Consider the following 23,484-nt stretch of genomic DNA (forward strand, 5'->3'; position numbering starts at 1 on the left):
CACTCATACCCCTGAGATTTGTGTGCACATTATTTCCAGATGATGCAGGCAAAGAATGCTGGGGCAACCACAAGTTAGACTACAGTTTGTAGAAATGATGGTCATGGGCAACTAATTTTACCATGCCACTTACCCCAGTAAAGGATTTTATACTAATGCAGAAAATATTACAAACTGCACATTGATTGTTTAGTTTTTATGTTAGGCAATTTAGTTGAAGGTGCAGCCTAGTATACTGAATCAATGAATGTAGCTCAGGTGTTTCAACTAAAATAATATCCAGATGTGGGCATATAGCACATCCTCTTAATAGAAGGAGACCATATGAATTTGAATACTGATGCTGCACTTCAGAAGAGTTATTTTCTAGAGATATTTAGGAAGGAAGTTGTGTATTCAGCCATGCTTCCACTTCATTCTTCTTACTGAAGATGCAATCACACTACCATTTGTCTGCATTTACTTGAGTGGTTGGTTAACTGCCACCTTTGTACAGGAAAATCCTTAGATATTTTCATTGTTTGATAATTATAACTTGGAGTAAATGATTAAGATTAATTTCTTAAATGATTACAGTGGCCGGATGTCACCCCCAAAAAGTTTAATGGTACACACAAAGCAGGGATACGATTTTTGACCTCTGAATGGCTAGTATAATTTTATAATTTATTCTAGACCAAACCCTGTTTGATACAGCCACAGTTTATTTACAATCCAGGTAGAGGGTGGGTTTTCAAATATCGCATTGTATGGTCTTTCTGTCATAATTCTGAAATGAAGATGGAAAAAAGCCACTAAAATTAGTGGGACATTTCTTAAAGAAATTTAATTTGTGATTTAACGTGCCTAGTGTGGTATGCACTAAGGAAGCTGAATTACATGAATACCACATAAAGGGAGATATTGCAAAGATGTACTGACATTTCTTTGTGGCTTATTTCATAGTGGGAAATGCAAATTCCGTAGGATTGGGGGTGGCGCAGTTAAGCTTGCAGTGATCAACTTTGAAGATTAAATAGAAATTAAAAAAAAGAAAAATCTAGAATAAAGCATTGCACAGTCATGATAATGAAAACTCTAGTAACCTTATTTTTGCTCTGTAGTACTTTTGCATTCAGAAGTGGTTGTTAAATCTTGTCACTTGGTCATTTTTAAATATGCTTTGTACGTTATTGTAATCAATCTTTGTTTTGCAGATGTGAAGATAATAAAATGGATTGTAATAATCTGTCTATGGTATTTGCTCCAACCCTTTTCTTAAGTTTGAGTTTGAATGACGGGCATATGATAAATGCAGAAAAACAACTTCATCTTCAGACAAGTGCTGTACAGTTTTTAATAATACATGCCGATAAAATTGGTGAGTATAACGGAACAAATTCAGACTTGAGAACACTTTTGTGCTGCCAACCAAACCTGATGAGGTTTCTGGACGTTTACAGTTCAAACAGGATGCTTTTGAAATAGGTTACTTGCAACTGTGAAACTTCTAGTAGCATCTGTTTGAAACATTTTTTTCTGATTTATGACGATCTGTTATAAGTATATATAACTTCTAGCTAAGTGTGCTATTGTCTAAGTTCTGAAGTCTTAATGCATTTTATCTGTTGGGCAGTCTGTTTTGTGCAGAGCAAAGTAATTTAGACGTGTTACTGAAGTATTTCAGTTCCTTCAGATGGTCAACCTTGTGTGCAGTGTGACGTGAAACTATGAATTTATGAGATACTTAAAACACAATTGTATGTGTTGTCAGACTACATAAACCTAGAGATATCAATGCTTCATGCTCTGTTTCTCTTAATCATGTCTGTGAAAGGTTTACTTTGGAAACTGAGCATTTTGAGCTACTTTGTGAGACTTTGCATTCACTGTGCTGCGTTTGTTTGCATTCAGTGTTGTATATGTATGTGTGTGTATCAACTGATTTATACCAAAAGACAGCTGGGTAAAAAAAAATGTGTCCATTTCAAGTATCTAGTGATTCAGATTCAAAGTGATTCTCGGTAACTGATTTTATGATGACCAGTGGATCCGACCTCTGTGACTTTTCAGACTTGGGATCCATAGCTCAAGCTCCTCCCCTTACCAATAATCCTCTCCAAATCCTGTATTACCTTGGATCTTATTTTCCACTCTGAGTCAGATGTAGTTGAAGTAGCTCAATCTTCTACACAAGAGAATTTTTGTTTTTTGGATGCTGTAGTTGTCTTTCCAGTCTTATTTGGAATAATTTAGTCTACACTTATACTTCTCCCTGACAGCTTAAAAAATATATATCTGGTAATCAAGTATTCTTCCTACAATTGCTAGTATTCCTTTCCTTATATCATCTCATTAGGGATATTCTTGTTACTATTCCTGTTATCTGACTTTGTGTTTGTCTGTGCTGGTATAACTTTATGCTTTTTATGTCATGTCAGACAAACCCACTCACTGGTTAATCAAGTGCACGTCCTGTGGCCATAAAATCCTAAACTTCTATGATTATTCGGAGTGTGCATATTGCCTAGGGGCACCTCATCTTGAAGATTGTGACATTTGCTCAGGGTTTAATCATAGCTCTTTGCTTGAATGAATTAACAGGTTGGTGTTAAATGGTCTGCTTCCATCTTCCTCCTGTTCTGTCTCTGAAGCTTCCCCTTCTGCCTAGAAGCCAGTGAATAAACTTAAGGGGAAAAGACAATTGAAAAATCTAAGGAGCTGAGGAAGTGTGTTCCCCTGACCTGCTCTTTTAACTTAGCTGTGGCTTTGACTTCACCTGCTTAAGTTCAGAAGTCTTTGGACCCAAGTACTCTATTCTGATTCATTTATCTTCTGTCACGTTCTTAAAGGCAATCTAGTTTCTCCATGGAGTGGATACCTTCAAGACTGCATTCCCCCTTTCTGCCAAGATATGTCCTTTAGGGCTTTGAGACCCCCATTACGTTAGTCATCTTTCAGGTCTGCTAGGAGCCTATCTGAAGCACATGTGTACAGAATGATGAGGACACTTCTCCAGATCCAAATTCAGTTTAAAGTTCTTCCTGCTCCATCTCCCATTGGACCTGTGAACTTTGGACTGTCCCAGACTTGTATTGTTGCTCATACTCCAATTCACCTTCCAGTTTTGGATACCCTAGATATGAGACTTAAGATTGTCAGTGTTGGATCCGAAGATTTTGTCACATTCAGCTCCAGTATCATCTCTGATCCATCTGGTTGCCGACTCTCTGGTGGAGCAGGAGGGATCTTGGAGCTGAAACCTCTGTGCCAGATCTGATGTTGAAGCTCATCTCAGACTGTCAGAGCAGTCTTTTTGTCTTGGGACTTTGGCACTAGATAGCTCATCTCTGACTTCTGTTTCAAGACAAGGTCAGCAGGGCTCTCTGGGCTATGCTAGCCTGGTTACTTTGGCTTTTACTGGGACAGTTCTGGGTTTTCCTTTGGCTTCTGCCTTTGAAACAGTGGAGAGTGTTTCCAAGCTCACCATCCTTTCCCCACTTTGGTCATCCCTCCTCCACAACCCTTGGGTCCTGAGCCAGCTCATTCTGTTCCTTTGGAATAGCTGGTCCATTCCTGTCTTGAGATGGGACTACCAGTGGCCTTTGGAGTCTTCCCCAGATTATCCTCCTGTGGAAGCTGTGAGGAGGTGCATTTGCTCCCTGCAGGTATCACTAACAGAATACATGAACTTCGATGAAGGGGGGGGGATCCCCAGGTTACCCCTTCAGGATGTCTCATTCAGAGAGATCCTCAAGTATCTGAGATAGAAAGGTGGTTGGTCTTCCAAAGCCCCTTCTCAGCAGCAGTCTGTGTTTCTCAAGGCTTTTGGAACCAGTACAGCTGTGTCCTGTGTGGTTCCCACCAGCCCAGCTGATGGAGCAATGAATATGGTTTCTTGTCAGGCATGGAATGATCCAGATGTGGCAGAGCACATTCTCAAAATGCCACATGGTTTTACCCAAAGAATGTACCCACTGTAGCAAGCCCCCTCCCCCGGTTGGTGCTATGATGGCAGTGGCAGCCACTAAAAAGGAACTTGATAAGGAAAGTTCTACTGTCCATCACCCTAACAGAGTCTAGGATCTTGGACAGATTTGGGAAGGTTCTGTTCTTCAGTGGGCAGTGGCTTTACAGTGATTGATAAGATGACAAACAATGATTTTTGCCATTAGAGTCACCAAGATTTGTAAAAGAACTTGAGGTCTGGTGGATCCATGCCCCGGAAGTTTCTCCTAGCTGCCCCTTAGTTCTACTTTTGCCCAAGGCTATGGTGGGCACTACTTGGGACAGACTGTTAGACACATGGTTTTCCTTAAGGTCCAATCTACACATCAGTGTCCTAGAGATGAGCAGTCCTAGTATTTCAGGCCTTTCAGGATTTTATTCCTCTGTGGTGATTTGCTGTATAGACATAATATCTTGTATATCAACAGATGTGGGGCATGCACTCTTATTCCTTGTGTCAAGAAGCAGTGAGTGGCTCTGTGAAGAAATGACACTGCGCTAGCATGTCTGGCTGAAGTTTTGTTCATAATTTCAGCTTGAACTGTTTGTTGTATGCCAGCATGATTAGCTGTGATATTGTAAGTATGTTCTTAGCATGTTGATTTGTGATCTGTACAGAATCTTTATAGACTTGGAGTGTCCTTTCACATATTTGACTGTGCATGTTTGTGAGGAAAAATTCTAAAGGCAAACTGCCCAGATTCAGCTGATATGCAGATCATTTCTTTGGAATGTTGACATTTGCTATGTGTTAATGTCAGAAGCTGAAAGATTGGAAGGAAATTTTAGTAAATGGGCGTTGGTTGAGTTTCATAATATGAAATGAAAATTAGAGCTGGAACAGTTGTGACAGGCCAGTATATAAAAGCGTCTGCTGAAGACAGTTGAAGTCAGTTACAGTCGTCATTTGCCAGATGTACTGAGCAGTGGATGCCCAAAGAACTCACAAAGAACTTTATGCCTTCCTCTCCTCTGCTATAATAATTTAGTTTAGATCAGGGACATGTTCTTTAGTCAGGAAATTATAACCAATCAGATCAGGTAAGAGTTTTTAAGAGTTTTTATAAATGGTGGATTTCTGTCCTTCAGTATTGCTTTTGTTTTCCTGGTGGTTGGGTTCTGTTTGTTGGAAATTACTGTTTTATATTCTTAATCATTTTGCGCATTAAATATTTGTACTCACTTACATTGTGGCTGGTCATTCAGTGTTTTCTTTAGTGATTGTATTTGCCTTGATAAACTTCCTAGGCCACTCTAAACGCCTAGCTGCTTAAGTCATTTGCTATCATTTGTTTTATTATCTAATTTTCATAATTGGACACCCCTTTAAAAGGGCATGAAGACACACTAATTGATAGCAGCATTACCGTATTATTTTGGGGAAGGACGCCGTTGGAAATCTGTCAGGCTTTCCCAGAAGTGTTTTGATGTGTGAGATTTAATTTGTGTGATTGTACCAGAGGTCTTAAACTGAGACACATTGCTCTGAAGTGTGTAATAATGAGTTAAATATTAGGGTTGGACAGAAGTATACAGCCCAGTCCCAGATTATAGATTGTTTTCCTGTTCTGTTTAAGAAAATTGTGGAATATTACTCCTGTTTAGGTAACAGTCTGGCTTTGGAGTCAGAAGTAAGAATTTTAACCCTCCTCAGTTACTGACCCAGGATAGTGGGAGACTTCACATTATTTGGTGGCAGTATAGTGGAATATTATCTGTACATCACAGGGTGATCTCTTCTAATCACTTTCTAATAGCAGTGCACATTCTGGGGAAGTCCAATGTCTTATCAGACTGAGCAAATCTATTCTATTGCCTCATAAATGGTCTCTGTCAGTGGGGTCAGCCATGCTGCAATATTTTTTGTTTTCCTCTCCACACAACTCCATCTGCAGCATTTTTTATTGCCCCAACTCCACCATAGTGAAAGCCAGTTTGAGAAGCTGTGATCCAGGATTGGCTCCCCAGTCTCCTATGCTTATCCACCTAGTCCCCTTATTCCAGAGTTTTTACAGAAAGTGTGGCAATGGAAGAACATGGTAATCCTCCTTGCCCTTTCTTCTCTCTACAACAGGGGTGTCTGACCTTTTGGCTTGCCGGGGCCACTTTGAGTGAACAGAAATTGTCTTGGAGCTGCATATAAAATATATCATATACATCACTCTTTCGCTGCTGCGAGCGATGAAGTCAGCCTCCTGGCTGTACTCTAGGTGCATTCAAACAATGAATAAATGTAATAAATGCCTAGTGTTTGCTTTAAAATCCTAATTCTCATTCTATTTACTTTGCATGCTACCCATGGAAACTCATTCACTTGCAAAGAAAAAGCTGGCACACACTGTTACTGTCATCTTAGTTATTCACTACAGCACTACCAATTCTCACTGAGAAAACTACTGCAGCAGTCCAGGTATGTAAAATGTCAACATTAGCAGTCCTACAATACTGTTATCTACAAAAATAAGTCAACAAATTTACAGTAAAGTAAAGAATTCACATTACAACATAATAAAACAATTCTGAATAAAGCTACAAGAGTGTCTCACCCAAACAAATGACTGGTGCCAGAAACATGGCCTCAAGCTAAATGCCAAAAAATGCATCACCATCCCCTTTAGGCAGAGTGATGTCTCCGCAAATTATCACATTAATAACAATGTTGTAAGCACGCAACCAGTTATGAAGAATCTGGGCAAGAACATGCAAACTGATGCTGTAGGCCAGGATCAAGCAACTCTATAAAAACTGTGTTTAACTACAGCACCATAACAGTAGTCTAACATATGCTGAGGTAGGAACAAACCTGCTAAAATTCCTAGGCATCCTCCTAGATTACCTCAACCATGTTGTCAAAATACTGACATTACACCCACAGCTGCACCCGCAGTTACTGGTACTTCTCAGAGTCACCTGTACTGGAAGCCTATGTCCTTTAGGTCCCATAAGCCTGCAGCACATCCCTATGCTCCATCGAGACATGTAAGAATAAATTATGCTTCATTAATTTTTTTTGCAATCAAGAAAAATAACATTTCACTGGTGTTGCTGTTGTGCGGCCATGGAGTTAAGTAGATTAAAATGAGAAGTGAAAGCAGATCCTTTATGTACATGACTGCTGACTTTTAGACTGTAATAGATGTTTTTGTACAGATTTGTTTGTGTAAAAAAAAAACCCAAAAAAACAGTCTGGAGCATAGCTGCTGTCTTTACTGAAATTATTCAGAATAATGACGTTAAGTACTTTCGTCCACTCATGCAGACTTCATACCTGTTCCAAGCTGTTTATTTTTCTCCATTCATTCACACTGCAGAAACCCACAATGCAATTCCGGGTCACAGGAATCAAAGTCCATCTCAAGCACTCATGGGTGTAAGACAGAAACTTTCCTGGATAAGATGCCTGCCATTTACAATAAAGAACCACATATCCCAATTACTAACTTGGAGGGTTTCCAATTCACCTATGGATGTGGGAATAAATCCACAGCAACCACTGAAAACCCACATTGACAGGGAAAATAAGATGCTCTTCATGTTTCACTGTTGCAGTCATCACTCTTGGGTTATCCTGCCAGGGGTAGGCCTCAGTCGGCCCAAATACCAGAGGCTTAGTATTTCCGCGTTAGTTGCTGTCACTCCAGGACTGATATCAGGTCGTCAGTGGTCTAAAAACAGGCAGCCAAAGCCATTACATCAGTCTTTCTTGCCGAGGAGCCCAAAGCAGAAGCAGTTCACATGAGTGCTGGTCAGACGCTACCTGTTTTCGTTTCTGAAATTCAAGTTGAAGTCTTCTAAAGCTATGTACCCCATTGGGGATCCTTTTTTCTTGCTCTGATGTCAGAAAGTTAACAATTTTCTCGCCTGTGGAAAGCAAATACCACACAGATTTCCATTCTTACTGCATCACCTGTTTAGGCCCCGACCACGATGTCCCTTGCTGCTGGTTTTGTGCTTTGTTCAATGCCCGAACTATACGTCGTTGGGTCCTTATTGTATCTAAATACTTTTGCTCTCGATCTCCATATTCTGAAATGGCTTTGCTAAGCCATCTGACTACTCATCATCTGAAAAAACATAAGGATAAAGACAGAGAGAGACTGCACAGGTCCAAAACTGCCGATGCTTCCGTTAAGCTAGTCGCCAGTTCACCGGTACTCAGCAAGGTGCTTTTGCAGCCCCTGATGCCCAGTTTGATTGATTCGCAGGCCGCTACCGAGACCTGTTTCTTTGACTACGGAACCTGCGGATGTCTCTACCTTGGGAGGGGTCCAGAGCCGCTGTGCAGGCACTGGCTTCTGAAGAAGTTCTTGGCACAATTTGACACAAACCAACAGCTTCTTTCACGTCTTCAGTTCTTTCTAAAACTACAGAGTTTCTAGGGCCCAGAGTACAAACTACCCCTAAAAAAAAGACAACCCAACCTCAAGGACCTGCTTCCATGCTTCAATCTCAGATGCTTGAAATGGCGGAAGACCTTATTATGTTGATTAGGGGAAGCCAGCCTACCCCTGCTAAAAGGAAAAGACACTTGTACCCAGCAGCTTTATCTGACCAAGAGTCCAACGACTCTGAGGTTTTTGATTATGAAGACATGCCCTTATCTGCTTATGAGGATTCAGATGCAAAGGAATCCATTCCTTCTGCTTCTCATCCAGAGGATTTTTCATTTGGTGAAACCCTACATACCTTGAGAGAGCATTTCCATTGGGAATGCCGGGATTATCCTCAGTCCAAAAAGAGACTCAGGGAATTTTTAGATTTACCATAGCACAGACCCTTAGCTATTCCTCCTGTTCTGGATGTTGTGGATGATTTTATAGAATCCAGTCTATCTCCTGATACTCTACCTCCTGCTGCCAGGAAACCTGACAAGATACTACAGAGTCCCTGACTTGCACAAATTTCTTTTCAAAAATCCTATAGCTGACCCAGAGGTAATCTCTCAAGGACCTAAGGGAATAAAAGCAATGACAGCTAAGAATCCCACCCCGTCGGAGAGGGATTCCCGAGCTTTAGACAGATTGGGTAAAAAGGTATACACCTCTGCAACTCTTGCCATTACAGCATTAAATTGTCAGCTTCACATGCTGAAATATGAGCAACATATGATGGAACTTATTAAACAATCTACCTTTGCTGACTGTGCAAAAAATAAAGAATTACAGGAGCTTATGCATTCTGCAAACCAAGTTAATAAGCAAACCCTGCAATGTGGGCTTGATGCCCTAGAAGCATCCTGCAGGGCAGCAGTCACAGGTTCTGTACTTAGAAGTCATGCTTGGCTTAAGGAACAAACCTTGCCAGACCATGTTGAATCAAAATTATTGGACGCACCACTGAAGAAAGACGAACTGTTTGGCAGCAAAGCAGAAGTTCATAGGTAGGTACTAGGCTATCGGCCCAAGGGCCTACATAAGCCTAACTAGCAAGGTACCATAGCTTACACCACCCGAGAAAGTTATTTTCCTGTGCCACTGTCCACCAGAGACACAGAAGTGATCCCCGGGGTGTATTTCCTATTTCCCATCCACTCATCAAGATTTTTCTTGAAGAGTGCTAATGAAGAACTTTGTTTGACATTGATGGGTAGCTTGTTCGAGTATAGAAAGTCTCTGGGGCAGGAATCTGTCCCTCCAGCATGTTCTGTTTATTGTGGTGACAAGGTTTAGGTCACTAGAGCATGTAGCTTGGAGAGATTGGGATTTCTTTAGGTGTAGCATGCCCAACAGCTCTGGGTTTGACATAGCTTTATATGTTAGGCAGAGATCACCTCAGAGTAGACTATATGCTACGGAGTAAAGCTAGAGGTTTTTGAGGCGATCAGTGTAGGGCATTTGTTTGAGGCCAGTAATCCTCTTTGTGAGGTACTTCTGTGGCCTTTCCAGCTGCTGCAGATGTCTTGTGAGGTACATTCCAAAAGGGGCATTGTACTCTATAATGGGTCTAGTAAGTGACGAGTAAAGGGGAACAATGACCTCTTTTTTCCTGGATGAGAACCCTTTTATGATGAGGTGTTCCATGTAGAAGGACTAAGTTCTAAAAAAGATGGAAGAAAAAGCTAAGTCTATGCAGACGGTTAAAGATTTTTTGCAAGTCCATCCTCCAAGATTCAGTAGGCATTGCCCCTCAAAACATTGGCCCTTTCCAGCCCCCTCAAAGCCACCTCTGACTAGACCTAGAGGAAACAGCCCCCCCCCCCCCAGATAACAGTCTCAGGGTTTGCAGAGATCTAAGCAATGGAGTAACTCCACTTCTAAAACAGGGAGTGCTAAGCCACCCCCTTATGGAAAGAATTCACAATGACTTGTCGACTCCACATCTTACCTCTGCCCACCTGCTTGTGCCCCTAGGAGGAAAACTTGCCTCCCATGCAAAAAACTGGGCCTCCATCACCAACAATCGAAGGGTCCTCAACATAGTGTCCCAGGGGTACAAATTTTATTTCCACACACTGCCAACCCCAAAAGGGTTCCCAGATCTTCCTCCAAACCAGTGGGCAGAGACACAAGACCAAGTTAAATTCTTACTCTCCATGAGGGCAATTCAGCCTGTTCCTGCAGACCAGATAGGCCAAGGTTTCTATTCAATACTTTTCCTGGTACCCACTAGAGAAGGGCACCTGGTGCCCAATCCTAGATCTATCCATTCTACACACCTTCCTGGTGGTACCAAAATTCAAAATGCTCATCCTCCAGCAGCTTCTTCGTATGCTATCCAATGATGCCTGGTTATCCACTCTAGACCTAAAAGAGGGCTATCTGCACATCATCCCATTCAGAGACTCTTGCAGGAAATATCTACATTTCAGGGCAGGATCTATGCATTTTCAGTTCTCTGCAGTTCCCTTTGGCTTATCCACTGCTCCCAGAGATTTCACCAAATGCCTGGTTGCAGCTTTTTGCAGTCAAAGAAATATTCAAATTTACCTCTACTTGGACGACTGCCTGATTCAGGCAGACAGGAAAAACTGTTACAGCACCTGACATTTGTAAAAGATCTGCTGACCTCACTGGGGGTACACTATAAATGAAAATAAATCCAAACTAGTCACCAGTCAGAAAATTGTATTCCTGGGATCAAGCCTGGGTACAGCATCCTAGAATGGCATTCCATACTCCAGAAAAACAAGCCTGGCAGGCTGTTTATCTCAACTGGCCACCAGAACCCTGTTATCTACAAGGAAAATCCTGCAAGCTCTAGGGTTCATGGCCTCCTGCATTCTACTAATTCCATATGCCAAACTGCATATGAGGAAACTTCAGTGGTACTTAGAAAGCCTTTGGTGTCAACATTCACAGGACCTGGAAACTATTATACCTATGATACCTTGTCTAAGGAAAGATTTTCTTTGGTGGGCAGCAGCATGCAACCACAACAAGGGACTTCCCTTTTCACAACCCCACACCACCCAGACCCTAACCACAGATGCATCAGATTATGCCTGGGGTGTACACCTGGATGGCAAGTGCATTCAGGGCCACTGGAGCCCAAATCAAATTCATCTGCACATCAAACAAAAAGAGATGCTAGCTGTTCAGCACGGTCTGACAACTTTCAGACATCTACTCTCTCCGGGGCCTGTAATAATCAAAACAGACAACACCACAGTGATGTGATACATCAACAAGCAGAGAGGAACCCACTCTTAACCACTATTCAGGCTAGCCATGACCCTTTAGCACATGGCTTCAGCCATGCAGATTCACCTGCTAGCACAATTCCTGCCAGGCAACTAAAACTCTCTGGCAGACAACTTTAGCAGAAATCTCCTAGACCCACGAGTGGCAATTAAACCACATCACCTTTAGTCTCGAAACCAAGAAATGGGGTACCCCGAAGGTGGACCTATTTTACTCCCACAACAACCACCAGCTCAGCAAATTCTGCACCAGGGAACCTCACAGCAAGGCCTGGAAAGTGGATGCCGTATCCTTCCAATGGGTAAACCTCTCGATCTATGCATTTCCTCCTCTACCTCTTCTGTCAAGGGTGTTGCTCAAAATAAGGGAGGAAAGACCAAGGGCAGTTCTGATTGCCCCAGACTGGCCACGCCAACACTGGTACCCACTATTGTGTAGCCTGTCACCACTGCCTGCATGGCACCTCCCTCAGATTTCAACTCTTGACAAAGCAAAAGGGAGAGTTCTTGCATCCACAATTGCAGACCCTGAACCTGGCAGCCTGGCTTTATTCCTTGATCTCTCCTGCAATGGCCAGCCTAAGTAAACAAGTCCTGGACATTATACGTGAAGCCTGATGACCCAGCTCTAAAATAATCCTATCCTGACAAGTAGAGAAGGTATTGCTCCTGGATCCAGGATAAATGAGCTGAACCAGGACAGCCCTCCTTACCCCTCTCATTCTGGATTACCTAGCAGACCTGCTTCACAGGGGCCTATCCTTCTCTTCTATTAAAATCCATTTCTCTGCCATCTCTGCTCAATACAGCACAGTGCCACCTCTATTTTCACACCCCCTCATCAAGTAGTTCCTTAGAGGGGCTAACAACTTGAGGCCACCCAGAAGAGCCCCAACCTGCTTGGGACCTTAACTTTGTGTTGGAAAATTTCACCCCCCCCCCTTTGAGCCTGCAGCTTCAGCAGAGTTAAAATTCCTCTCTTGGAAAACAGCCTTTCTTTTGGCCATCACTTCAGCTTAGAAGAGTGTCTGAGCTACAAGCACTCATGGCTGTGGAACCCTTCATCATTTTCCATGCTGACAGGGTCTTCCACAGGACTAAACCCTACTTTCATGCCTAAAGTAGTCTACATTGTGGCTCTCAACTAATCTATTCATTTGCCCACCTTTTTCCTTACACCTCAAAATAAGGGGGAAAGGATCCTGCACTCTTTAGATGTGCACAGACAGCTCAGATTCTACTGGGATAGGACTAAGTCCTTCAGGAAATCTGACCAGTAACTGGACAGCTTTGTAGCAGGGGTAGAGGGCAAGGACATATCAAAACAAACATTTTCCAAATGGATAGCACACTGTATCCATTTCTGTTACAAACACCATGGGAAACCACCCCCACAGGGGGTCAGAACACATTCCACTAGGGCAACTGCCACCTCTGCAGCTTTTCTCAGAGGGTTCCCTACCAGGGACATCCTGGCGGCTGCAACATGGAGTTCTGTTCACACCTTCACCAAGCATTACCACCTGCCTATCTTTTCCAAATCCAGGGCAGGCTTTGCAACCGCAGTGATGCAGGGCATTGTAGCCAGTCACAACTCTTCTTGACTGCCTCCACCCATTTCTTCAGCTTTGGGAATCCACCCAAGTGTGATGACTGCAACAGTGAAACATGAAGAACATAGTACAGTTGTGTACACTTACCATAAATGTAGATGTTTGAGTTTATTCACTGTTGCAGTCCTAGTTTCCCACCCTCCATCCCCCCCTCCATCCCCCTTGTATCTCTCTCTCTCTGTCTCTCTTCCTCACTCCTTACAGTGATATTTGGTGTTTACTTTCTGCTAGTAGTGTTATTCCACCATAGCTTAGCTCCCTATTTTGGGGCTCCTCACATTTGGGGCAAGAAAAACTGATGTAATGTTCTCGGCTGCCTGTTTTTATACCACTGACAACCTGATGTCAGTCCTGGAGCGACAGCAACCGACGCAGAAATACTAAGCCTCTGGTATTCGGGCCGAATGAGGAATACCCCTGGCAGGTAATGCAAGTGTGATGACTGCAACAGTGAATGCACTCGTACATCTACATTTATGATAAGTGTACACAACTGTACTTTATAAATTCTCCATAGAAGCTACCCTAGCTAGAAAAATGACTGAGAAGCACACAGTGACAGCACCATTAACTCCCATTTGTCATGCTACTGTCCATTTTCCACAATTTAATAATTTTTTTCTAAATAGAAGAGTAGAAAGCTAATGGTCTACAGAAGTTTGGAAACTGCATACAGCCATACACAATGATGTTTACAACTGTTGAAATATATTTATTTGTTTAGCAAATGTACTTAAGTGCCTGTATGTAGAGAGCAATGCAACTCTTGTAGCTGAATAAGGTTGTGCGCGGTGAAGTGAATGAGAACATGAGAATAAGTTTACATACACAAGAGCCAGAAAAAAAATACTATTTTTAAAGTGGAGATTATTAAACTAAAATAGTAGACCCCCATAACACGACTGACATCTGTTATGGAAGCACATACGAGCTGAAGATTCTCTGTCTGAAAGTATACTGTATAAAAAAAATCACAGCAGCAACAGCAGGATTTAATTTTATTTGGTTCTTACCTATTAATACAGTTAGGTGCTGTCCCTTTCAGAAGCAATGACTGCAAATACATATTCTTTTCCGCGCGAACACACACACTGATTCCATGGCACGACCGCACAGATCCTACTTCGGTGTGAAAAAAAAAAAAAACAGAAAGGGTGCTTTGGCACATGCCCACATCAACATTATGGTTACAGGTCCCAGGCATGAAAAACAAGTGAAAAAAGTGTTTTGGTGCATGCGTACACTGAAGTTGCAATTAAAGGTAGAGGGCCGCATGGGAGAACCCTGAGGGCCGCAGGCCACGGGTTAGACACGTCTGCTCTACAAGTTTGTTTTGTTTTCCTTTCCTTTGGCCTCACTTAATAAACCCTTTTTTGGCACTGGTTCCCTCCCCAGATTTCTTGTCTCACTTATCTGGACTGTCACATCCAAGCCCTTAAGCTCACTGTATGGTTTCAGATCTTCCAATGAAGGATACAGTGTCTAGGTTTTCTTCTCTGGTTCTACATGTTCTCACTTCCTCCCTGAATTATTCTCTCAGAAAAATATGCAAGAACAAATGGAAAAGAGACATTTTGATACTTTCTCAGCCCCTGTTCCAGTTGTCAGATTTTCTTGCTTCAGTTTTCCATTTGGAAACAAGTTATTCTATAGCCAAGGTATAATTAACTGCTATCTCCAATTTTCATATTAGCAAAAATTATTTCTCACTGGCTTCTCTCAAGCTGTGTAAAGTGTTCCTTATAGGTGCCTTTCTAGACAGACCAGCTATTAAGGAGCCAACTCCTTGGGATCTTACAGTGCTTTTACAGACCTTGACAGCCCCCCTTTGAAGGTGAGGCTAAACTATATTTAAAAGTATTTGTCCTGGAAAATAATTTTTCTTCTGACATTTTTAGCAAAAAGTTCAGTAGATGACATTTGTGTGGCTGCCACTTGGAATAATGCTCCTACATTTATTTTTCATTACAAGTTGGATATTTTTTGAAGGGATAAGGCAGCATTTGGTTCTACCGTCATCTGGAAGATCCTTCCATGAAGACTACCCTGGGTTTCAGCAGCTCCGGGCTCTGTCCTATCTGTTGAGGAATAGACAAAAGTAGACAAAAGGGCATGATAACAGTACATCTGTGTTTGCTTTCATATATATATATATATATATATATATATATATATATATATATATATATATATATGAGAAAGCTCTCTAGTAGGATTCAAGAGATATACCCTAATGGCCTTGCCGTCTTTTTTAGCTTCAGACCATTTACTATCTTGAGTTTGGTAACTTGATACTAACCTCTTTTCCCTTTATGAATTACCATGATATTCAATCCTTTGAGTTTGCCTCCTTAGTCTTAGGACTCCAATCTGAGGTAATAAAGGGTTTGGAGGGGAATATGGATAGAGGGAGAAGCTTTATCTATGGATCCTAAGTGTGAAAAGTGGATGAAGTTGATTCCAAGGTCAGATCCCATACCCATTTGTTAAAAGGACAAAAAGTTACAGTAGAGATGCATTGCTATGGTGAGTACATAACTTTTGATCTGAGATCAACATTTTCAGTCATTCCTCAACTGTTGGGTTTGGATCTGATCTTTGGATCTCACTCTGCTACTGCTTATAGCTCATGGATCACTGAAACTCTCAACTTTTCCCTTTACCCATAATGCCATGGTCACATCATACCTGAGATCTTCTTTCCTGCCTTAGCATTTCGACATGGTCGCTGATAACTCTAGTGAGCATTAGTTTGCTTTTGTGAGTTAGAAAAACAAATTATAAATGGAATATTTCTCTCTTCTCCCTTTTTATATTACATTTAAAAATTTACTGTTTAAAGTTACTGTTAAATCCTTTACCTTTACTTTTTGAGTATATCTTGGTTACCATTGTTGGTATTTCTTCAGTACTTTACAGCACCTTAATTACCACTGTTGGTATTCTTCTCTTCCATTTTTTGCCTATTAAAAAAAAAAAAAAAAAAAAAAAGACCTAAAACATGTGTAGCCTGTGGCCATAAAATTCTTAATTTAAATGCACACTGTTGCTTAGACCCATCTTGACTCAGATTGTAACAAATGCCAAGAGTTGACAGAAAAATAAGTTAATTCATAGAGGACTGCTACCTTCCAAACCGGTTCTACAGCCTCTAGGCTCAAACTACCAAAAGAGTTGCTAGAAAGGGGAGACACGCACACTAAAGAATTATGAAAAAGGTCTCCAGATCAGTTTACTTCTGTGGCATCTGTCTGAATTTCCTGTTTAAAGTGGGAAAGAAATCATATCAATCACTTCAGATCCAAGACTTGGATCTGAAAAATTTCCTCTGATCTCAACATCTCCCAGATCCAGATGGCTCCTGTCCTCCTTTTTTAGAATTTCCTAGACACCATTCAAGATAATCTTCCAGGGCCTCATCCATTTGATCTCCTAAGTGCCTTACAGAAGCTGATGTGGATAGGATGATGAAGTTTCTCAAGATGCAGATTCATATGGGAGTTCTCCTGGCTCATACTCCATTGGTTGTAGAGACCTTTGTTAGTAGTACTCATCCATTGTTAGCTCCTTCTCTGATCTAACCTTGGATTTTAGAGCAATCAAATCTGAAAATGTTGGAGTCATCCATCTTGGATCCGAAGATGTTGGCATCTTGTATTCCGATGGTGTCTGAGTGGTCCGGCACTGAGCACTTAGTAGCCAGTTGACTTTCGGAGCCAAAGCATCGGCCCCATCTCCGAGGTGTTGGATTTGACTGTGAAGTTCAGAGCCATCTCTGCCCCTTGGAGGTTGTGTTGGACAGCTTGGCTCGGACTCATTCCTCAACTAGTTTGCCTTCGGGGCAGAGAGATCCAATGTTCCATAAGCCTATGTTATTGGATCTGTCAGTGTCCTTTTCTACAAAGCATTATGCTTTCAACTTGGTAGAGAGATCTTTCTCTGTTAGGATTTCTCTTCCTCCTTCAGCTCCAACTACCTAGTTCCATTCAATTCTGCATCCAGAGGCACTGGGACAGCAAGCCCAAACTAGTCTCCAGACAACCAAGTAGGGTATAGTAATCTCTTCTGACACTTATCCAGTGTGTCCCACTGAAGAAGTCCCTAGGTAGAGGAAGTGCAAAAGGAGGCACTTGGACTCTCCACAGAAGTCTCTCAAGCAGGACACTGACTTTGATGAAGGGGAAGATTCCTCCAGATCACCACTTGACATTTCATTTGGAGACATCCTAAATCTCCTGAAACAAAGGTGTGGTCAGTCCCCTGGTACTCCTTCCCAAGAAGAGTTGATGTTCCTGGTGGCCTTTGGCGCTGGCCCATCTGCCTCCTGGATGACTCTGCCTGCCTATGAACTCATTGATTTGGTCTCTCTCTAGGAGTGGAAGGAGCCCAGCATGATTGAGCCTATCCTTAAGTGACCAGATGGGATTCTGGCACCACCTAAGTGGAGTAAGGGAGTATCCATTGATACCATGGTTGTAACAGAGGCCACTAAGAAGGAACTTGCAGGACAAAGTTCTTCTGCCCACCCCCTAACAGAGTCTAGGCCACTGGACAGATCTGGGAAGTGTCTGCTTCAGCAGCTTTTGCTCTTATGTAGCTCTTATGTAGCTGAATTACTTGGTACATTTTATAAGACTACAGAGGGATTTGATTAAAGAACTTTACAAATCTCTCTGGGACCACATCCTCCGAAGTAGAGAGCACTATTCTTACAATTGGCCACCCTTCAATCCATTTCAAACTCGTCCATGAGACTTATCTGCCACATGGATTAAAGTACCTCTTGGGCAGTGGGTTCAGGCATTTCCATCAGAAGACATCCCTGGATGTGCTTGTGTGACTTAGTGAAACCTTTCAAATCTTCCTTCCTCAGTATTCCTCTTGACTGAAGTTCCTTATTTGGAACCAAAGTTAGATGCGCACACTAGGTGTGAGCAGGAAGGAAAAACCCGGTCTGCTGTGGGTGTCCATTTTTTGACCCCTCAATGGACCTTTTCTATGAACCAATGAGGTGGATGGAAAATGTGGTTCAAAAAATGCCAGGGTCCTTTCAAAGTTCCATGTGGAGACCGTTCCTGGAGGGGCAGAGGGGAGGTGCTCTAATGGAAGATGCTGTCCCTGTGGCAGAGGTGGTCTGCATAATTAGGGATCTAGGGATATTTTCTCTGATGGAGCCTGTCAGCGCTCCTGAATTGGAGGCCTGACGGTCCATCTCTGGAGGCATTTTGGGGGTCATTTATCCCTGCATTAGAGAGCTTGGGTAGAAATTACAAAAGACTCATGGATGCAGAGGATAATATCCAGAGGTTATATAATACAATTTTCCCATCCACCCCCACTAGTATGCAACAAAATCCCAGATGTTCCACCCAGTCAGAGGGAAGCAGAAGCACTAGAAGTAAACAAGCTGCTAGAAAGTCATCCAGGAGGTATTCCCAGACCAGAAAGAATCAAAAACTTTTTTCAAGATTCTTTTTAGTACCAAAGAAAACAGGAGACTGGAGACTAATTTTGAATCTCAGCAAACTAAATAAATCAATTCAGTATGCAAAGATGTTATGTTGTCCTTCTCGCTTTCATTCTTACTTGATGGGTTTGGAACCGATCCTTGGCTCCGACCCGGCCGAATACACTAGCTCAGAGTCTTTCACCTGGCTCGTGGCTGAATCATATCCCATCATGCATTAGAATAATCCCCATATCTCGGTGTCCACTTGACGAGTTCAGATGCTCTCACCTTGACCATGGCCAAGTCTTTTCAATTTTACTATTGATAGTTGTTTTCTGTCAAAATTTTATTATTAGAGTTGCTATAGATCCTAGCTTTAGGCAGTTTATCCTCACTTTAGTATTCTGTGTGCATTTTTATTGCCTGTTTGTTGGCCGTCATCTTCTCTACTAGGCCAGTCCTATCCCTGTTCATTTTTTTCATCAGTAGTAGTAGTTTAAGTTAGAGAGATTATACTAAACCCATTTAAGTTAGAGGGTTTGTTGTGTGTTTCCCTTTAGCTCAGCTAGGTCCATTTAAGTTAGATGGCCTAGCACCCATTTAACTTAGAGGGTAGAGCTGTGATGTTCTTCATCTCACATTGCTGCAGTCCTAACACTTGGGTAGTCTGCTGTCCCAGTCGGCCCGAATACCAAAGTATAAGGCTGACGTCGGTCAAGGCGCATTTGTCTGACATCAGGACGTCAGGGTACAAATGCGCATGACCGACGTCATATCCTCAGTCTTTTTTGCCGCATGGTCCGATGCAGAAGCAGTATTGCGAGTGCAGGTTGGCGTTCTGAAATTTTCTGAAGTCGGAGTTTCAGACCGAATCAAAGTTGGCTAAGTACCCGTTGGGAATATTTTGGTTTTTCTTGCCTCAGTATTTAACCGGATGTCAGAAAAAGTGAATAACTGTATTTCTTGTGGGAAACAGATACCTCATAGAGATTACCATACATTGTGTATACCTTGCTTAGGGCCTGAGCACGACGTTGTTGGCTGTCGCTCTTGTGCTAGATTTAACAAACGCACTATTAAGAGAAGATTAGATTGTGCCAGGTTAGTTTTTGGGAAGCGTTGTAATTACAACATGCCGTCGGATGCTCCGACGCCCGCTTCGTCTAAAAAGCGCAAGGACAAAGCAGCGAAGCCTAGGGTGGAAGAACCGTCTGTCCCGGACGTCGGTTCTTTAGAGGGCTCGGTGGAGCCAGTGGTTCTACCAGAAGTTCCTTTGGATTCTCAGGGAGAGACTTTACTATTACAAGATGTGTCCTCTCAGGAGGTAGGCCAGGCTGAAGGGGCTTCTCAGGTAGCTGTTCTCCCCTCCCTTCCTAAGGTGGTTAGGCCCTCCCCTTCTGTTTCCAAGGCTCCTGCTAGAGGCAGGCCAGGGTTAACTTCAGTGGGGGTCTCCCCTAGTTCTTCAGGGTCTCTGCCTAAGAAACATATGCTTAAAATGGCAGAAGATTTGATTACTATGATTAGAGGTTCTATACCCCCCCCCTGATAAGAGGCCTAGGGTGGAACCTGAGCTTGAGAGTTTTGAGCAGTGTTCGGAGGCTTCTGAGTCTTCGGCTGAGGACTTGCAGGAGTATCCTCCTTATTCTGATTCTGATGTGGATGACTCTACACCTTCGGCTTCTCCTCCTGAGGATTTTTCTTTTTCAGAGACTCTTCATTCCATGAGGGAGCATTTTAAATGGGAAGGTCAAGATTTCTCTGATTCTAGGAAAAGGCTTAGGGAATTTTTGTTTCTACCCCAGCATAGGCCTTTAGCTATACCTCCTGTTCTGGATGTGGTAGAGGATGTTTTTGCAGAGGCTTCCCTGAACCCTGATTCTTTGCCTCCTGCCCCAGTTAAACCGGACAGGTATTATAGGGTGCCTGAAGCTCATAAGTATCTTTTAAGAGTCCTAGGGCAGACCCAGAAACTGTTTCTCAGGGCCCTAAAGGTGTTAAGGCTTCTGTTGTTAAAAATCCTGTTCCTTCTGATAGAGGCAAGGGCTTTGGATAGATGGGGGAAAAATGTGTATACTTCTTCCACTTTAGCCATGAGGGCTTTGAATTGCCAGTTTCACATGTTGAAATACCAAAATTATCTCCTTTCACAATTGAAGTCTAAGGTAGATGCTCTGGCGGAAGGTATTGAGTGTAAAGAGTTGCAGGATTTAGTTCATGTTTCTGAACAGGTGGGTAAGCATTCCTTGCAATGTGGTTTTGATGCTGTACAGGCCTCTTCGAGGGTGGCAGCCACTGGTTCTGTTCTTCGCAGGCACGCCTGGCTCAGGGATCAGAATTTAGCTGAACATGTAAAGACAAGGATTTTAGATGCTCCTTTACAATCTGATGTGTTATTTGGTGCGCCTGTGGACGCAGTTTTAAAGAAAATGGAGGACAAGGCCAAGTCTATGCAGACTGTTAAAGATTTTTTGCAGGTTCAGCCTCCAAAGTTTAGTAGAAATTGGCCTACTAAGGGGTGGACTTATCCTCCTTATGATTCTCAGTCTAGGGGTAGATCTAGACGTGGTAGGGGCAGAGCTCAAGGTTCTTTTAGGCCTAGAACAGGCAGTTCGCCTGCCCAGTCTTCTGGTGAGGGCAGGGGTCAGTCCTTTCGTAAGCAGACCCAATGACTTGCCTTTTCAGCTGCCAGAACCTTCTCGTCTGGCAGCACCTTTGGGAGGAAGGCTGGCACTTTTCAAAGAAAATTGGAGTGTTATTACCCAAGACAGATGGGTTTTGGATATCGTTCACCACGGTTACAGGTTTTATTTCCATACCTTGCCTCCTTTCAAAGGCATGCCAGACATTCCTCCTATACAAAGAAAAGAGGCTCACAAGCAAATTTCTCTGTTGCTCCAGATAGGGGCCATTCAGCCGGTTCCTGTGCCAGAAAGGGGCCTAGGATTTTATTCTCGCCTGTTCCTAGTACCAAAAAAGGGGAACACGTGGAGACCAATTTTGGATTTGTCTATCCTCAACACTTATTTGGACATTCCCAAGTTCAAAATGTTGACGTTACAACAGCTTTTACCTCTGCTGGGCAAAGATCACTGGATGGTAACTTTAGATCTCAAGGAGGCTTACCTTCATGTGCCTGTCAGACTCAGTTGCAGGAAGTATCTGCGATTTCGAGCTGGAAATTCCCATTATCAGTTCTCTGCATTGCCCTTTGGCTTATCTACTCCGCCCAGAGTATTCACAAAAGTTCTGGCTCCAGTTGTAGCTTTTTTCAGGCTAAAAGGAATACAAATCTATCCTTACTTGGACGACTGTCTGATTCTGGCTCAGGAAAAGGACGAGCTTCTTCAGCATCTGGAATATGTGATAGCAGTGCTAAGATGCCTGGGGTATTCTGTGAACGAAATAAAGTCCAGTCTAGTACCCTCTCAAGACATGTGCTTTCTGGGTGTGAGACTGAATACAGCAGCCCAGATGGCCTTTTTAACCCCGGACAAACAAAAGAGTCTATCCCTTTACTTCCATCAACTATCTCATCAGTCCGTGCTGACTGCAAGGACAGTCCTTCAAGCATTAGGGTTCATGGCATCTTGTATTCTGGTGCTTCCCAATGCCAAACTGCATATGAGGAAGCTACAATGGTATCTCAAAAATGTATGGACACAGCACTGCCAGGATCTGGACACTGTCATTCAAATAATACCTTGCATTCAAAAGGAATTTTTGTGGTGGGCTCAGGAATGTCACCTAAACAAGGGACTCTCTGTGACCCGGCCAGAGGCGAGTCAGATTCTAACGACAGATGCCTCAGATATAGCTTGGGGAGCTCATCTGAATGGAAAGTGGATACAAGACAAGTGGCCTGCCAGACTACAGCATCTACATATCAACATGAAGGAGATGTTAGCAGTCCAGTTTGCATTGATGGCTTTCAAGGAGTTACTTCTGCCAGGGCAGGTGTTGATTCTCACAGACAACACAACTGTCATGTGGTACATCAACAAGCAAGGGGGAACACATTCTTATCCTCTATGCAGGCAAGCAATGATTTTGTGGGAGACTGCGCTCAGCCTGCAGCTTACTCTTCAGGCAAGGTTTCTGCCAGGAGCACAGAACTCCTTAGCAGATGTCTTAAGCAGGCAAATCATGGATCCCCACGAGTGGAAACTGGATCTTCATGTATTTCAAAAATTGACAGTGTCATGGGGAACTCCAGACATAGATCTGTTCGCTTCTCCACTAAACCACCAGCTGCCAAAGTTTTGCACGAAAAGGTTTCATCACACAGCTTGGAAAGTGGATGCTCTTTCGTTCAGTTGGGAAAATCTTCATGTGTATGCCTTTCCACCTCTGCCTCTCCTCCCAAAGGTACTCCTAAAGGTCAGACAAGACAAGCCAAGGATGATTTTGATAGCTCCAGATTGGCCTCGGCAACACTGGTACCCATTACTGAGAAGTCTGATACGGGAGCCTCCATGGCCTTTGCATTCGATTCCACACCTTTTGTCTCAGAGGGACGGTCATCTACTCAATGTCAAGCTTCACTCTCTTCATCTAACAGCCTGGCATATTCTGTTTTGAACCACAGCAGGTCTCAACTTCCTCAAGTTTTGAATGTGATTATGGAAGCCAGAAGACCTAGTACGCGTAAAGTGTATGCAGAAAAATGGAAGAGATTTTTATTTTGGAGTGCAGCAAAAGATTTGGATGTTTCTGAGCCTAATTTGAGTGTGGCTCTTCAATATCTTACTGAGCTATTGGACAAAGGTTTGTCTTTCTCTTCCATTAAGATTCATGCT

The 23,484-nt window shown here is 42.7% G+C and overlaps 1 protein-coding gene across 1 annotated transcript in view; it reads left to right on the top strand.

The window, feature by feature from the left end:
• The window catches only part of LOC122811525, a 1,751,548-nt gene that overhangs the window by 723,714 nt on the left and 1,004,350 nt on the right, over window positions 1–23,484 (top strand). Inside the window, exon 5 of the mRNA XM_044083457.1 lies at window positions 1,197–1,360. Coding sequence (XP_043939392.1) covers window positions 1,197–1,360 — 164 coding nt within the window. The remainder of the gene's footprint in view (window positions 1–1,196; window positions 1,361–23,484) is intronic.

This window comes from Protopterus annectens, chromosome 1.part0, assembly GCF_019279795.1.
Source record: "Protopterus annectens isolate FY-2018-M chromosome 1.part0, PAN1.0, whole genome shotgun sequence".
In the NCBI taxonomy this organism is placed as follows: Eukaryota; Metazoa; Chordata; order Ceratodontiformes; family Protopteridae; genus Protopterus; species Protopterus annectens.